The 17,030-nt window shown below is 41.8% G+C and overlaps 2 protein-coding genes and 1 long non-coding RNA gene across 7 annotated transcripts in view; all 3 read left to right on the top strand.

The window, feature by feature from the left end:
• LOC147654646 (uncharacterized) overlaps positions 1-17,030 on the top strand; it is an 837,032-nt gene that overhangs the window by 205,463 nt on the left and 614,539 nt on the right. The gene's annotated exons all lie outside the window — the stretch shown is intronic.
• RPS7 (ribosomal protein S7) lies at positions 5-7,080 on the top strand. Its single transcript, XM_086875942.1, has 7 exons — positions 5-88; positions 628-709; positions 1,029-1,100; positions 2,705-2,848; positions 4,414-4,478; positions 6,164-6,314; positions 6,964-7,080. Exons 2-7 carry the CDS (start codon positions 635-637, stop codon positions 7,039-7,041), a joined length of 585 nt encoding a protein of 194 aa, XP_086732068.1. The 5' UTR covers positions 5-88; positions 628-634; the 3' UTR covers positions 7,042-7,080.
• Positions 14,742-17,030, top strand: part of COLEC11 (collectin subfamily member 11) — a 38,125-nt gene continuing 35,836 nt past the window's right edge. The window contains exon 1 of one of the 5 annotated variants that reach the window (XM_023922565.2): positions 14,742-15,043. The gene's annotated coding sequence lies outside the window, so the exon portion shown is untranslated. The remainder of the gene's footprint in view (positions 15,044-17,030) is intronic. The other 4 variants (XM_086875940.1, XM_086875941.1, XM_023922564.2 and 1 more) reach the window with 4 other exon arrangements.

The following is a 17,030-nucleotide window of genomic DNA, read 5'->3' as shown; positions in this document are numbered from 1 at the left end:
CGGGGTGGGCGGGGCCAGCGCCTTCCCGGGCCGCGATCTGTGCTGCTCTCGCGAGAGCTCCCCCTTTTCCCGGCCGGCGCGGAGCGAGGTGGGTGTCCGGGCCGGTGCCGCCGTTTCCCCGCCGGGGCCGCCGCGATACAGGACCGGGCGTGGAGCGGGGCCTCCTGTGGCACCGTGGTGTGGGGATGCGCCCGATTACCGCCTGCCCGGAGGCCGATGGCCGCCGGGGCGCCCGGGGCCGGGGCTGGCCAGCTGGCGGGCTTTCCCTCCTCTCGGCGGGCGGCGCCCCGCGGGAGGAGGGGGCCGAGGCCGGGAGAGCAGGGCCCAGGAGTGCCGCTCGCCTCTCGGGACACTCCTGGGGCTCTGTGACTGGTGGTGCCGCTTCCCTGGGCTCCCGGGGCCTTGCAGCGGGCCCCGAGGTGGGCAGGCCCAGCACTCCCTGGGATACTTTTCCTGTGGCCTGGTAGACAGCCCTGGTACGACGTGCTGGGGCTGGTCCGGCCCGTGGGGCGTTCTCTGGCTTAGTTCTGGAGCGTGTGGCTGCGCAGCCAGATTGAAGAGTCTTGGCTGTGTTTGGAACAGGTGACACGTGCTTGGTGTCAGCCGAAGTGTTCTTTTGCGTTGCAGAAAGGCCATGTTCAGCTCTAGCGCCAAGATTGTGAAGCCTAATGGCGAGAAGCCAGACGAGTTCGAGTCTGGTATATCCCAGGTATGTGTCTTTTCCTTGTGCTCTTCGGCAGCTCACTTCCAGGTTATTGAGACAGTTGTCCAAACCGTAAACTTTGAGGTTGGTCCTGTCAACGTGTATAATTTCCTAGTTTTACTTAGGAACTGAGTCAATTAGCTTCTGTTTCTATCAGTTAAACTTGTTGGATATTGGTGTATCTTACAGGAAGTTAAGTCTTTGATATTGACTCTGATTAAAAGTCTATATCTGCATCTTTGGCACTGTGGACATGGTTTGGTCTCAAGTGTTCTCATGAACTGAAGTGTATGTAATGGATTATTCCACAACTTCACTTTTGTAGGCTCTGCTGGAGTTGGAAATGAACTCTGACTTAAAAGCTCAGCTGCGGGAGTTAAACATCACAGCAGCTAAGGTAGGCTGGACCTTCTCCACTTAGAACTGAGTGGTGACTTGTTCTGTGCATGTTTAATTTTTGTGGATGTTAATGTACTAGATGAATGGTGTCTTAAGCCCTTATGGCCTGTGATGGTTTTGTTATGTGCTGTTGTGGCTTATCTTCTGGTATTTGCTGCTTGCAAGTAGGATTCCCTAATAGTGTTTTTCTTAGGAACTAGTCTGAAAAGTCACTGTAAAAGCCCAAATAGCAACCTAATGTGTTAAATAAAAATGTTTAAAAATTATTATTCTACTTTATGTCTCTGCAGACTGGGTTTGGGGTCTGAAACTGGCTTTTTTCATGTAGATATTGGCTGGAAATGTAGGTGTTAAAGAAAATTAGAAACAAAAACTGCAATACTCTTTGTAAAAAAAAAAAAAAATTGTTCTGGGTCTCTTCTGCGCAATTAGTAGGAGGTAGGTGGATTAAGGCAATAGATTGACTTGATCATGTATCTTAGCCTGCTTGTACATTTCAATTTTAGATCATGCAGGGAGCTGGAACATCAAGAAAGAAAAAGAAGAAAGCAATTAGTGGAAAACGAGAAAGAAAATTAGCATTAGCATTGGTCAGCTTGGGAGGCTGGATGGTAGCAATGAAGCTGGTCACTGCAATCAGAAACTTTAATGGGCTGCTTGCCCAGGCCCACCAGTACAGACACAGGGGTTGGACTGCTTAGAGCTGAATTAAAGAATCAGGGAATGCAGAAAGCACCTTGGTGTATGAGCTGAGGGGCTTTCAGAAGAAACTACATCTCTCTGGAAGTACAGCAGTTCTAGCTGTTCTTGGTGAAGGGCTTTTAGAAGTGTCTTTGTTGTTTGCTTAGCTGCTTGATTTTATTGGTGAGAAATCTCCCATGGGCATCTGAGTTGGCTCATGTAAGAAGATAGCTGGTGAAGAACAGTCCATCCTTCCATTCTCTTGGAGAATGAGGATATCTCTGCAGCCAGTTTCATGGAAGAAGTGCCTTCTAAGCCTGCGTAAACTTTGGGTTTGATCAGCTACTGGAGAGATAAAGCAGGGGAGAAAGTAACCCATCCTAGTGTATTGTAATCCTGTTGGCATTTGGAGGGGTGACAGATGTTTTGATTGAGTAGTGATGCAGGCCTAAGCAAGTGGTGGACAGAAGGTGATTTCCATGAAGCAGTAGATTAAGAGATTTGTTCCTCTAAACTTTGGAATCTGCATTAGAGGCAGATTTCAAAGTAGTCTTTGAAAGTTTGTATGAGCACAACTGCAGATGTGATGGTAAGCGTTCAGTATAGTTAAAATTCTAGCACCTGAATCTCATCCTGCAGAAGGAATGGGCTTTGCTGTTCAGAGGATGTGATTCTGAAAGGGGTGGTGGGATTTACTGCCCAGTCACTCCTTCGCAGTGAAACAAGTGGTCTGATAAAAGTTTTTCTGTTAAGTGCTTTGTCTGAAGAGCTTTAAGGCAGGTAGGTACTGCTTTCTGATGCACTTGCTGTCCCACAGAGTCAGCAGCAAGACTGTCAATACCTGTGCTCAGAGGATTCACAGTCAAACCAGACACTACTTCTTAACCCCTAGCTAATGCTTACTTTGTACTTCTGTTTCAGGAAATTGAAGTAGGTGGTGGCAGAAAAGCCATCATTATCTTTGTACCGGTTCCTCAGCTGAAGTCCTTCCAGAAGATTCAGGTGCGGCTAGTTCGGGAGCTGGAGAAGAAATTTAGTGGAAAACATGTGGTGTTCATTGCTCAGGTAAAAAAACCCTTAGAGTTACAAAAATGATTTGAAGGAATAGCTGATACTACGCTAGAGCAGTGTGATAGCTCACACAGGTTCCAGTGTTGCATTGCCCATTCAAGGTAACAGTGATAGGCAGGAAATCTAATGAATATCCGGTGGATGTTAGCTAAAATGTTTCCAACTGTCTGCAGTGGAAACTTGGTGAGATGCAGAGTTCTTTCATGGAGGATATAACTTTCTTGCTCTAGCCTCTCTTACTCCTTCAGAAGTTTGACACACAAGGCTTAAAATAAAAAGGAACAAATATTAATAGGAACTTTGCTATGCTTAGGCAATCTAAGCACTTAAAATTTAAGTTACTAGGAAAGGAGGGAAAAAAACTCATGCAAGCTCTAAATATATGTCAGGAGCTAGGGTGAAAAGGTGTTGGAGTGATCTCTCACTTAAGGGCAATACTTAAGGGTTAGATAAACTAGGGATCTGTCTGCAGAGTGGACAGTTGGTTAAACTGAAGCCAGCTGAAAAATTGTAATACAATTTTAAGAGCCAGAGCACCATGCCATGAATCTTTATATGGTCAAAAAGATTTATTTTAATAAAGTGCCTCTGGCTTACTTCACCTAAAGGTTCTTCACCCAGGGGGTGTTTGGGCTCTGGAACAGTCCCCCCAGGGAAGTGGTCACGGCACCAGCCTGACAGAGTGCAAGAAGTGTTAGGGCAATACTTTCTGGCATATGGTGTGACTTGTGGGGATGTTCTGTGCAGGGCCAGGAGCTGGACTTGATGGTCCTTGTCAGTCACTTGCAACTCAGCATATTCTGTGATTTTGTAAGATTCTGTATTCCCTTGAGAATTCCTTCAGTAATCTGTGTTTTAGAAGGGAACATGTGCTTTTGAGTATGACAGGAGCTAATTTGTACTGTGGCATGAATGCAGTCATGGAGAAGCTGTGATGTGATGGTAGGAAATACTGCAGGTGGCTAAAACTGCATCTAGAATGTTTTAAAACATCTACCCTTGCAGTAGGGAAGTAGAAAATAAATTTTACTGACCTAACGTTTAGATCCTAATTTTGGAACAGGTTATATTTAAGCCATGGTTTGATCTGGATTGTGCAATAGATCGTACTATTAAAATGAGCACTTCAGTCTCAGATGTCACCTAGCAATCTGTGGAACTGAGCTCACTACTCTGGTTTGCACCAGAGGCTCAGTCTAAGAGAAGTTTAAAATTCCCTGGGATTTCTGCTCCCAGAGAAGTGTGTTCACGGCGCTAATGAGATACAGTAAACTACTGTGGTTGTATTCCTGGGGAGAGGGGAATGAAGTACAAATCTTTTATTCCAGGTCACTGAATACAGGAGTAGTAATTGAGAAATAATAGCAGTACAGTAGTTCACCTTCTAGTTCTCTAGTTTCTAATGCTGATGTAACTTTAAGCATACTTAAGTCTTTTGGCTTTTCATGCATTGGTTTCTAGTGTGAGGGGAAAAGGTGCATATGCTGAGGATGTTTCTGAGCTCATTGTAACCACCAGATACTGAGAAATGCCTTTTTATTTTTCTCTTGCCTTAACAGAGAAGGATTCTGCCCAAGCCAACAAGAAAAAGCCGCACAAAAAACAAGCAAAAGCGTCCGAGAAGGTTAGTAAATGATACTGATTCAGTGTGACAGCTTTTTTTTGTACCTGGTAGTTTAGCCAAGTAATGGTTAGTTGAGTTTTTAAGAAGTCATTCAAGTGATTGGGTGGTCTTGTCCTTTCTCCTATTGCTTGAAATAGTATCTGTCATTTGACTGTTAAAGTGTTCAGTAGAAAGCTCACCTTTGGGCACTGTGTTGCATTTCTTAGCACTCGATTTTATTTCCAGCTACAGCTGTAGCAAATTTTTACCTAGCAGTGCTGGCTTAAGGAACCCCAACCTGCTGTCTTTCTAACCATAGTGTGTTGACAAGAACTATTTTTTTTTTAAGTTGTAGGAAGAGCCTCTTCCACATCACATGTTAGACTGTGCAGAAGTCAAGGCTGGCACACTGGAAGGGGATGCAATGAGGGAAAGAGTGGCTGAGGAGGGGTGTAGGTACGAGTACTAGTCCCTCTGGATATGAATTTGATAGCAATAGTATAGTCATTTGTGTTAAATGGCCTCCCTGCTCTCATCTAGTCACTTGATTGCTAGACATGCAACACTGCTATGTCTCTGTGGATGTCAGTGCCTCATCTATATGTTGCTGTATCATGTAAGTCTGTATCTTAAAAGTTTGTCCTCTTTATGACATGTGGCATGTCTTGTAGCTTCTCCCTGCCAACCCAGTATTATACCTGTGTCACTGTGTTTTGCAGTCTTCAGGCATGGATTTTAAAAGTAACAGTTTCACAGTATTCATCTAGCTGCAGTCCTGCCTTGGGAGGACTCCTTGTTCTATTAAAACTAGGACTGTGGTTACTAGCTGGTCTGTAACAGTGGTTAGAGAAATTGTGTCTGAGTAGCACACTGCCACTTTTCTGCATGAGGGAAGGCAGGTATGCAGGACTGCCCCTGTCTCAGCCTGAGGTGAGATCAGGCTGCTGTGTTGTTGTGGATGTCTGTCTCCCTTAGCTGTGCCAGTCTCAGCAGCTGTACAGTGCTGCTGTAGACACATGTGTTAGTTACTAGTGATACTGCCCTGAAATTGCAGATTGGGATGCTGCGGATCGGAAGACTTATTAGTCCTCTAGACTCATGTAAAATAACCTGGGCCACCTTTTCCCGTATTGCTCACTTCTGGACAGTTCAGGATCACACGTGTAGATTTCAAACAGTCTTCTAAACATGGACTCAATTGACCAGCTAGTCTTTTTCTGTATTACACTGGTCTTGTAAGATGCATGGGTTTTTAGGCAGATGAAGAAACCAGTGTTTCCAAAATTTGGTCTCCCATGAATGTGTTCTGTGCAGCTGAGGATACTTACACACTTAAACTCGTCCAGTCAGTGTCTCTGGTAGAGTTGCAGATGGAGCAATTTGGTTTTGATTTAAATATTTATTATTAAATGTCTAGAGATAGAATGATGTTTCAGGACTGTTGCCGCAAAAAGTCTAAAAGGTGATCTAAAAGGTCAGAAACCTAGCTACTTTTACTTGTGCAGTCCTTAAGTTTCTGCACTCTGTAGAATTTACCTTTTCTTTTTGCATGCCCTCTGATAGTGTTGTATTGTCACACTGTGGCATTAAAGAAAAAGAAATGACACTGAATTTTCAGCCAAAGCATGCTATGGAAGATTTAAACCCTGTCAGACTGGAAAATTTTCAAAAGGATGTGTTTTAATGGTATAAATGTGGCATTTCAGCCGTACACTTACTGCAGTGCACGATGCTATTCTTGAGGACCTGGTCTTCCCAAGTGAAATCGTGGGCAAGAGAATCCGTGTAAAGCTGGATGGCAGCAGGCTTATAAAAGTGCATCTGGACAAAGCACAACAGAACAATGTTGAACACAAGGTAAATAAAAAAAACTTATTTTCTTATTCAGGTGAGGGTGACATTCTGACATCCCTAAGAGACTGCTTAGGCATACAGCAAAAGACTTGCCTTATGGCTTCTGGAGATGTTTCTGTTTATATTTTGAGTTAGATGCTGAAATAGAGGCAAGACAGTTTAGAACTAAATCTCTAGTTAAACTTCCCAAAGCTTCTGGATTGTAAAGTAGCTATATTGGTTCCCTCATGGGACCAGAGACAGTGTTTTATTGGGTTTTTTGTGTGTATTTGGGTTGGTTGGGTTGTTTCTTTTTGTTTGTGCTTTTTCTTTTCGTTGTTTTTCGAGTGAGGCACTTAGTTTTGACCTTAAACGGATGTGCTCAGTAAAGCCTGCACTTTGTTTGGTTTGTTTCTGGGGGGTGGAGGGAATGGGAGGCTGGTGTTTGGGCCTGCTCAGCTCTCAGGGTCTCACACTGTTGCAAATCAGAGCGGGCCCAAATACTCTGAAGGAAATGTATCTTTTGTGTAAATCCTCATCTGCCTTAATTTAGAAGGAAATAATTTGCCTCAGAGTGAAGATACACTGGCAAATAGTGTAGTACCTTAAGTATGTTAACTTAGAGTCACTTGTTTACACAGCATGTATAAGCAAGATTTATTTGTCTTCACAGGTGGAAACATTTTCTGGTGTGTACAAGAAGCTCACAGGGAAAGATGTGGTGTTTGAATTTCCAGAATTCCAGCTGTAAAATGCAAAAAAATGGCTGAATAAACAACTGTTCATATAACAGAGTAATTTCATTTAAATTTTGAATTCCATAAACACAGATTGGGATTAACTGGTTCATGGAACTTCGCCACTGTCTGGAGATTGACACCTGTGAATCAAAGTATTAAGTCCCCAGCATTTTAATGGAAGCCCTCTTAGGTTTGTCTTGTCGCTATTGCAACACAACTGGATAAAAGAGTCCAGAGTCTGCACAAAGAATTTGTAATGAAAAACCTAAATATTCCACATCTCACCTTCTGGGGAAAATATGGAGAATTACTGTAGAGCAGTGGAACTCATGAGTTTTGCACGCGACATATCAGTTGGAGACCTACATGTTCCTGACACTGGAGGAACTAGCAGGTGGTGTGTGACTCATGAAATATGTAGAAATGACATCTGGATAAAAGGGGTTTGAATTATTAGGAAGTAGGTTGGGGAGGTGTAGGTTGATTTTGAGGGAAACTTCCTCTAAATGGCAACATTTCTTACCAGTTGTTACCTAAAAGCAGGCTCTGTAACTAACTTTTCACCTTTATCAGACTGAAATGGGAAGGAATTTTTACTTCTGAGTGCTAGACTACATCACTGGACAAAAAAACCAATTTTTTTAGGTATTGATCTTGCTTTCAAGAGATATTTGTTTCTTTTAAGATGTTTTAATATGGTTCTGTACATTCTTGGTGATATTGGGGGAGATGGGGAAGGACTAGATGTTTTAGCATCTGAAGGCTGATAGTGTCTCAGAAACATTATATTTTTGACTTCAGTATCTGTGTTACAGAACACTATACAAGCTCAGGGATGAATGGAGTTGGTCATGTAAAGTTCACAGCAAATGATATGAATTAGTACTTAATTGTACTAAATACTAGGAGTCAAGGTTTTATACAGTAAAAGACAAATAATTTTGGAGTCAGTCTAGTAAGCAGAGAGCTAAGTTCGATTGTGTGATAGGCACACTTAATAACTTGCGTTTTCCTTCCTGAGAGTAGATTGAGGACAAGTGCCACTCACAGAGGGTCTTTGTATCTTTACTTCCTTTTTCCATTTACAGTAGTTTTGGTTGCTTCCCACTTGGCACCTCTAACTAAGAGAGCTAAAAGGTTAAAACAAGTTCTGCATTGTTTTTTCATTGAAAAAATGAAGACTTCAGAAGTTATGGCATGACTTAGTAGGGCAGGATGGATAGCCCTGTGCTGTTACTGTTGGTGCCAAGAATGCAAAGAGAAGGAAAATGTGCCCTGTTATAATTAGTTAATTTCTTGTTACTTGCTGACAAGGCTTGAATATTTGCACAAAAAGCAGGCAGTATCTTTGAAGAAGTTTGTTTGCCTTAAGGCCTTTTCCTACCTCCTTTTTAAATACTCTGTCTCTGGAGTATAACTTAATTCCTTATTTATTCCTTGACTATTTACTGTTCATCTTGAATGATTCAGCCTTAGAATTAGGTCAGAGGAGCTGTAGGTATATAATAACCCCAAATCCTGTCTGCTTGTGTGAAGAATAATTGTAAAAGATCTTACAGTAGAGGAGCCATAACTTTAGAATTCAAGTTTTCATTGCAAAAATGGATATTATTCAGATTGGGAGTGTCACTTTGTCTCGTCCCCCAAAAATACAGTCTTGAGTCAGACACATTACTAAGCTTTCCCCCAAAACAGTCACAGATGGCAGCCTGTGCAAATAGACCTTGGCTGGTGTGGGCTGAAGAAGCAGCTTGGGGAGTATTTGGAGACTTGCCAGATGTTAGCTACCTTTAGTTAGAGGCGGGTGAGTCTGCTGAGGCTGTGTAACCTCTGCAAGGAGAGGTGATCCTCAGCAGGCTTTGCTAAACAGCATTTCCTGTTTTATAGGGAAATGTAACTCAGGTTTCATCTCTGCATAGTAATAAAAATGTCAGTTGAGTTTCTTTTGAAGCACTGGGAGGGGGTAAGCGGGGGAGGAGAAATCCAGTAAACTGAACATGAAGATTGCAAACGTTCCCAGGCATTGCCAGCTGGCTATAGATTTTTCTTGGCTCTTGTTGCAAGCCCTCTTGAACTATATGATATGCAAAGGCTCTCTATGGCTCCATAAGCAAATTCTTTGAGGGAAAGGATAATGCTGTCAAAGCTCTATGGTTTTTACATCAACTAAGCTACAAGGAAAGGTGAATATTTGTGGCATAAAAATACAAGACTGCGTGTTTGCAAAAGACTTTAGTCTTAGTTTACCTTTATTTACAGACTCCCTTGAGTGTTTGTGTCAGTGATACAGTCAGACAACTCCCTTTGTCCCTTGACAAGCATACTAAGTGCATGCCTGCAATCTGGAAAGTCGGTTTGATGCCATCTGGTCAAGTGCTAATGAGGCTGCTGGAATGCTGGTGTCAAATGTTACCTTAACCTAAGCAAACTCCATGCTAGACTTTTCCTATACCTTTCATATGCTGGTACAATTGAACTCAGAACATGTGATGTGTCATGAGTTTTATCAGCTGCTCTGAGTGAAAAAGTGGTGAGGCATTCTGTACCAACACTGCAGCAGTAGTATGTGGGTAGTATCAGTGTGGAGAGACAGGCATATACTGAAGTTCTTTCCTGAAGTAGCTCCAAATGAAAAACAAAGGCTTTACATCTGTTAAGTGCTTGTGAGACTTTCAACTGATTTTAAAGCTTCAAGTGTTTATTTCATATTAATCCTTTCACGATCTTCAACTATTTTTGCCTGTGAGGAAGACTGATCCCTGGTGATTTTTCTTCGAAAAGGTGTGTAGATGTGTCACAATTCTAGCATAACAGAACTTGATTGAAGTTTTGGATGGAAAGTGCTTGACCTGTCTTGTATTAATAGGGAAACTTGATACGTGATAACATCATGTCTGAGTAGCCCCTCTTGAGAGTAAGTGGGAACAACTGGTGAGTTTCAGTGTAGTAGTGATGTGATGTCAAGCAGCATTCAGAGGAAATCCTATCACTCCTGCATTGTGGACCAAAATAATTGTTTCCTATTCCTTTGTTTTCCTGAATTTTCCAAGTAGGAGGCCTGAGTTTGATTCTTAATTACATTTGAAGGTCAGAGCAATGCTGAAAAGCTAGACCTTTTCCAGTTTGTGATATGTGCTATCCCGGCCACTAGATGTTTATCAGAATGACAGAAAAAAAGATGTCGATTACACAAAGTTATGAAGCCTCATAAAATGAAGGCTGGAGGTCAGGCTGAGGGAGTGCGAGTTTCTCTGTTTCCAGTAGGGGCTGACTGCAGCACTGATCAGTGTAAATAATTCACTGCTGTTTTAACAAAGTGCCTTTGCCCTGCCACTTGCTGCCTGCCTTGAGGGTACTCCTGTGAAAGCCCTGCTGACACGAATATCTATGTACTAGTGCTCTGTTCCCTACAGAGATACAAGTAAAAGTCCTTATTTATGTATTGTCATCAAGAGGAGAGAGTTTGTTGGATTTGTTAAGTGTATGAGTTAATGTTTCCCCTCTTCTACCTTCCAGTTTTTCTTACTTGTTTTCAGGAAAATCAAGCTTAGTGTCATGCAATTGCTGCTTGGTGTTGCTAAATGATTAATAGCTAACAGTTTTAATTATTGCATATTGAGTCAACATGTGTGGCTCAGTTGTGATCTGCACCTGGAGCAGCAAAAATAGAATTAAATTCAAGCACTGAGGAGTTTATTCCAGTTTTAGAGATGACTAACAGAAAAAGCACAGTTGTTGCAGTGAATGCTGCTTATAATTTTTTATACAAAAAAAAAAAGTTAATTCAACATCACTAATGAAGTAGAAGGCCAGGTTTTACACAGTTGCAAATAAAGTTAATCTTGTATTGATGTGGGCACACTGATCTTTCCCACCCTACATCTCATGTACTGCGCAGCAAGTAAGGAGAGCTTCTGCTCTCTGTGCCCACAGAGGCGCTGGGGAGGTGCTAAGAAGATGTTCAGATGGCAGGTGGATGTCTTCACAGGGACAGATCTACAGGCTGTGTTCTACCAGGATTGTCTTAATGCTTAATAAAGTTGTTTCCTATTTTCTTGGCTAAACAGATACTGTTATGTGAAGCAAAGGGAATAGGACACATTGTGCTGCCCCAAGAGCAGAGGAGGGGTTGCACTTGGCATGCTTGGGTGCATGTCTGTACTGTGGAGGAATCCTGTATCTGCTGCATCTCCTTGCCGCTTTTAGGAGTCTCTTGGCAGTGCCCTGGGAGGCCTAATAAGGGCTGGTTAGTGAGGCAGCTTTTACTTTGAGTAAGTAGAACAGCATTTGTGATGGCCTGCAATAAAACGAGCTCTGGCAATTGAGCTCAGATACTGATTTCTTAAGTAGTTAGGTTATTGGAAATTTTCATCCTTTGGAAAAATCTGATTGGGAAATTCTGATACCATTGGATACTTTGCTGAACCAAAGGGAGAATCAGGGCCTTGTCATCTTCTCTTAGGATTTTTAAATAGCCATTGTGTTTTTAAATAGGTATTGTGTTTAATCCTCTTACAGATACAAAGATAATTCCAGCTGACTATGCAAAGTGTAGAAAAAATTACATGGATGCTCCTAAAATGTATTAGCATATTTTTCCTGTTTTCTAAAAACTTTTTATGGTCTTTTTACAACCATTTGGATTTTATCTGCATGGTTTTGGTTTGGTTTGAACCCAAGAATTCTACTCGTAGTTGTGTCAGTGTGATATTTAATCTGAATTTAAAGGATGAAGAAAAGATTTGTTAGTGGGTTAAGCTGAGGTAGGTGGCCAAATTAATGTCTTGCTGTATAGAAACATTTTTATAGAAACAGGTTTGGGTTTCAAGGGACCGTAAGGTTTATCTACTCTAGCCCCACCCTGCTGTGGGCAGGAACACCTTCCTCTAGATAAGGTTGTTTAAAGCCCCGTCCAATCTGGCCTTGAGCATGTCCAGGGATCAGGCATCCACGACTTCTTTGGGAAACCTGTTCTAGTGTCTCACGAGTCTAACAGTAAAGAATTCATAGTATCTGATATAAACCTGCCCTCTTTCAGTCTGAAGCCTTTCTGCCTTGCCCTATTCACTACATATCCTTGTAAAAAGTCTCTCTCCAGCTTTCTTTGAGCCCTACCCCCCTTTAGTTAATGGAAGGTGCTCTAACATCTCTCAGGAGCCTTCTCCAGTCTGAGGAAGCCTGACCCTTTCAGCCTGTGTTCATTAGAAAGGTTCTCTGGCCTCATTAGCACTCCTCTGGACTCATTTCAACAGGTCTGCATTTTTCTTATGTTGGGGGTCTCAGAGCTGGATGCAGCATAGCAGGCAGGCTCTCATGAGAGAGGAGCAGAGGGACAGAATCACTTCCCCCAAGCTGCTGGCCATGCTTCTGTTGATGCAGCTCAGGATGTGGTTGGATTTCTGGGCTGCAAGGGCACCTGTCTGGCTCATGTTGAGCTTCTCATCAACCAACAAGTTCTTCTTCTCAGGGCTGTTCTTGATCCATTCTCTGCCCAGTCTGTGTTTATGCTTGGGATTGCCCCAACCCAGGTGCAGGATCTTGCACTTTGTGTTGAACTTCATGAGGTCTGCACAGGCCCCTCTCTCAAGCCTGTCAAACAGGTGTCCTTTTCCTTGCAGAAAGAATTTGCATTTTCCTTAGTCTTCCTTTAGATACATCACTGATGTACCTAAAGAAGCTTTTCTTGTTGCCTTTGATGTCTCTGGACAGATTTAATTTTCTCAGTGTATGTTAGCTTTCCTAACATGGTGCCTCATTGCTCAGACAATCTTTGTTCCTCCCAGGCTACCCATACTTGCTTATTCTCCCTATTCTTAGAGAAAGCACTTTAACTGTATTTATGATGTTTGCCCTTTCCTTTTGAACTCTGGTCATTTATGGTTTTTTTTACTTCTGCTTCCCTGGTGTTGGTGTCCTACCTTTTCTACCAACTTTCCCTGAATGGCTCTATTTCTCCATTGAATTCTGGTTCTGGCCTCAAAGTTATTTGCCCGTGTTTACAGGGAGAGTAGATATGTATGTAAATGGAGTTGTCTTTGCCATGGTAATATGATCTTCAAAGGCTTAGACTACAGTCACTTTGCTGCATTCTTTACATAAAATGTTTGTCTTGGCAAGTTTCTGCCAACAGAGTGCTGCAAGGGCCCAGTCCTGCTAATTGCCTTTTGATCCCACTGAACTGATGGGGCTTGTATGCATAAAAAATGAACTTTAAAATTAGAGTTGCATGGTCCTTAGACAGTTATGTTCATGTTCTACCATATTGCCCTTTCTTTGCTGAGGTAATCTACCAAGGAAGTGATCATTGGCTTTTAACTTTTCATGACCATTTGATGTGTGTTAAAATTCAGGAGTCCATAGCAGTGGAGGGTATCTAGGTTCCAGTCCAACATGGAAACCTGTATGTAGGTAGTCCACAAGGAGTCCTGAGTATGAGGCATCACTACCTCTTTTTGAATCTGTTTTTGTCCTTGCCATTAAAGCTGGGCAGTGTGTGCTGTGGGCTGACAAAACAGGAGCTGTCATGGGCAAGAAGGCTGCACACCCCAGGCTTAGGGAGAGGTTTGCTGGGAGAGAGGATATATAATGTCAAGAGCAAAGCAGGAAGAGAGTACATCAGCACAGTGTCATTAGCTTGTACTGCAAGCCCCACCGCAGCACGAAATTCTCAATGAAGTGGACGTACACCTCAAAAGAGATTGGAAAAGTGATAAGGAAGTGAGCACACAGATGATTCTATTGCAGCTTTCTCTAACCCTTCAGTCTAAAACCTTTTCTGTGTTCTAATACTTTCCTGGTCTTGGGACTGTGGAAGGTGGAAAGGAACCTCCTGCTACTGCCTGTAGCTCCTGTTCTGGTTTTCCAGTAAGAGGTCACATATTGGGGGTTACCCAGGCTCCCAGCCTAATGGGTGCTTGCTTATAATATGGCCCCTCAAACATTACCTGGAAGAACTGGGAGGAGGGAACAGTGGCACGAGATGGATGGAGACAGATGATTCACAGGATTTTTTTTTTAGCTATCAGAGCTACAGTCTTACAAATACAGCAGCTTTTCATTGGAGAGTATTAATTAATACAGTCACAAGTGGTACTCTCTGTTTACCCTGGAAATTGAGAGTGAAGCTGTTTATATCTTTCGAAGTATAAACTGCTGTAACTGAGTGGGGGGTGGGGGGGTGTTCTCAAAATCCCACTTCCCAGAACCAGCTGGCCCCAGTTTTTTGCTGCTTGAATGTGTGTGGAGTACTGTGGTTTATCCAGGCCTCAAACTAGTCTAGCTGTTAAAGGTAAAAATCAAAGCTGTACAAGTATTTAGAAGATCAAAAGTGAAAAGCACTTAAATTGTATAAAAAGGTGTTTAAAATACATCACAAAATTTTGTGAAGATGCCTACCATGTGGATAATTTAGCATTTATGTTGTTGTGGGGTGTTCAGACATGGCTCCGAAACAGTTGCATATTTTATTCAAGTCAAGAATGGTGCAGCCAATTGCAAGAATAGAGATAATTTCAGCAAGGGGAGAGTGTGCTAATTAGCCACACAAGAAAATTACATTCAGTGCTGCATTTCATGTGTTTTCATATCTGCTGAAGCAAAGCAAGGAGAGTGTTGTGCTGGGGCAGTGTGCGTGCATGGCTTAGAGCTGAATAGATGCAAATGGTTAAAAAGGGGTTCTCTGCTAGAGAGGAGGAGCGGAAAGTAAGTGTGCATTCCCAAAAAAGTACATTCCCAAAATAAAAAGCTTACATCATGGACCTCTTCAGTTTTCCCACACTTCTTCCCTAATTATTGTCCTTCAGGACAGCTGATCTATTTCAAACAGGAAGCTGTTTACAGATAACACTTGCAACTGTTTTGTCTGATTTGTTGAACTGTCGAAAAGTAAAAGACAACCTCTTTTTAAATTAAAAACTGTCAGACTTCTGTAAACAGCAGCAATGAGGTTCATCTGTGCAGTGTCCCTGCAGGCACAGAGCATTGTGCAGTTCCCATTCTCTCAGCAGCCATAAGGTAAGAGACTTTTAATGCTTTCACTCTGTAAAAACATGTAGAGGAAAAAGTCTTGATGTTTTTTAGGGAGCTGCTTTGTATATGGCAAAATATGATTGACAATCCCCAAACAGAAGGGGAAGGCAAATGAAAAAAGAGCTTGCTTGAGTCTATCGGGTAACATTGGACCTTTCTATTGAGAAGCACCCATGAGGGTTAGATCACTGAATGCCAGTTTAGTTTAGGGGGGGTTGTGTTTAAAATGTACAAATGCCATTGCAAGAGCTTGCTTTCCTTTTAGCAGGGAGGATTAAACAGTATATGAATTTTAACTTTTCCTACAGTTGAAACTTATTTGACTTCATTCTTGAGTTGTAATTCCTGGTAACAGACACAGGCAGTTGTCTGTTTTCCACTTTAAAAAGTGATCTTTTAAGACAACTGCAAAGCAGAGAATGAAGACTGGCACTGCAGAAGTGAAACATGACAGAAGGTCCAGTAAGGGCTGAAATTACACTGCTGCATGGTTAAGAGCATCTCAGTGAAAACTAAGTCATATAGGGAGTAGTAACATGCAGAAATGGTTAGTGAGGTATAAGGATGTATAATGATACAAAATCTTGGTCCAAGTGAGCAGGAATGTGAGAGTAAGCCATATTTCAATAAGCTGTAGGGCACATGTCTGCTTGTCAGGATTCATAAGGGGCTTGCAATTTTCCATTCTGACTTCTGTGCATACATATGTGTTCAGTATAGGCAGTGAAATTTTGGAGGGGGATTGTTTTCTAACAAAATGAAATCACTGTGGAGAACTGAAATACCTAACTTTACTTGTCCTACTGTGTGAAATGGAGCAGTTGGATTGGAAATACTATGACTTTGTTTACTGGTGCAAAACCAATACACTTTGATTCTTGGGTATTGAAAGATTTTTGAAATGTGGCAAATGTAAAAACTGTTGCCCTATGTTTTCTTCTCTGTAGCTGAGATCTTTGTATTTCATATCCATGTGATTGTTTATATGATCATGAACATTTAAGGCATTATAGTGATCAGAAAATATAAAGCAAACACTGATTTAAAGGTCACACAATGACACTCTCCCTAAAGCTTTAGTATGTTACAGATGCAGCATAAATAAGGTGTGCCAGTGTTGTAGACAAGAAGCAAGACTTTAAAGCTGAGTATTCCTTTTAAAAATGTTTGGACTGTCTTTCATAAAATTCTTAGATGTATCTGTTAAAATGAAATTACTGTTTTAGTTAATACATGAAAGATAATGTGTAAGTTAAATCCATAGTCAAAATAGCATTTTAAACGTGGCATATTCCTATAGTCAAAAGAGAATTACGCTGTGGAATGATGTCTTGAGAGCAGAAATCTACTGTGTAATTTCTAGGGACCTTAAAGGTTATCTACTCTATCACTGTATGTTATGGTCAAGGCTATTTTTTTCTGAGTATTTTGAATGATTTTACACTGTTTCTAAAGCTACTTTAGTCATCTCTAGGTCTGTCCAAAGATTCTTGAACCAGAATTCTTTTGAAGTAGCAAGACTTTTGGCAGAGTAGCTTTTTAGAGAAAAGTGTCAGTTTTCTGGGATAGTTCAGTTCATCAAATTATTTTGGCTGAAAACCAGGAGAGTTTAGCCAAAAATATTCTCATCATGTCTCTTGGGAAGTGTAGTTTGTGCTTTGCACTGCATTTCACTACTGGCTGAACTTCACAGCTGAACCACGTTTCCCGTAAGGCTGTGTTGTCAGGGTCTCGCTATTTTAATTTCCCTTGATGAAAGGAGTGTTAAGGAGTATTTTGGAAAAGTTAGTCTCGTGAAAGAGGCACAGACTGGGCTCATAAGGTATCAACTGGTTGATAACTAGTTGGCAGCTTCTTAAAATTCAAGTGTTTCCTTCTGGTTTGCACATGAGCCACAGGCTATCCTGGTTTTCATCCATGAGAGCAGGACCCTTCAAGAGAGTGTCCAGCAGAAAGTTTCAAGCCTTTTGAT

This window comes from Cyanistes caeruleus, chromosome 2, assembly GCF_971803275.1.
Source record: "Cyanistes caeruleus chromosome 2, bCyaCae1.hap1.1, whole genome shotgun sequence".
NCBI lineage: Eukaryota > Metazoa > Chordata > Aves > Passeriformes > Paridae > Cyanistes > Cyanistes caeruleus.
This window is presented reverse-complemented; position numbering and strand designations above follow the sequence as displayed.

Bases quoted from the DNA above. Each gene is read 5' to 3' on its own strand.
- RPS7 (XM_086875942.1), top strand. From the start codon at position 635: ATGTTCAGCTCTAGCGCCAAGATTGTGAAGCCTAATGGCGAGAAGCCA. The intron at 1,101-2,704 runs GTAGGCTGGACC...CTTCTGTTTCAG, and splicing joins TAAACATCACAGCAGCTAAG to GAAATTGAAGTAGGTGGTGG. The intron at 6,315-6,963 runs GTAAATAAAAAA...TTGTCTTCACAG, and splicing joins AGAACAATGTTGAACACAAG to GTGGAAACATTTTCTGGTGT.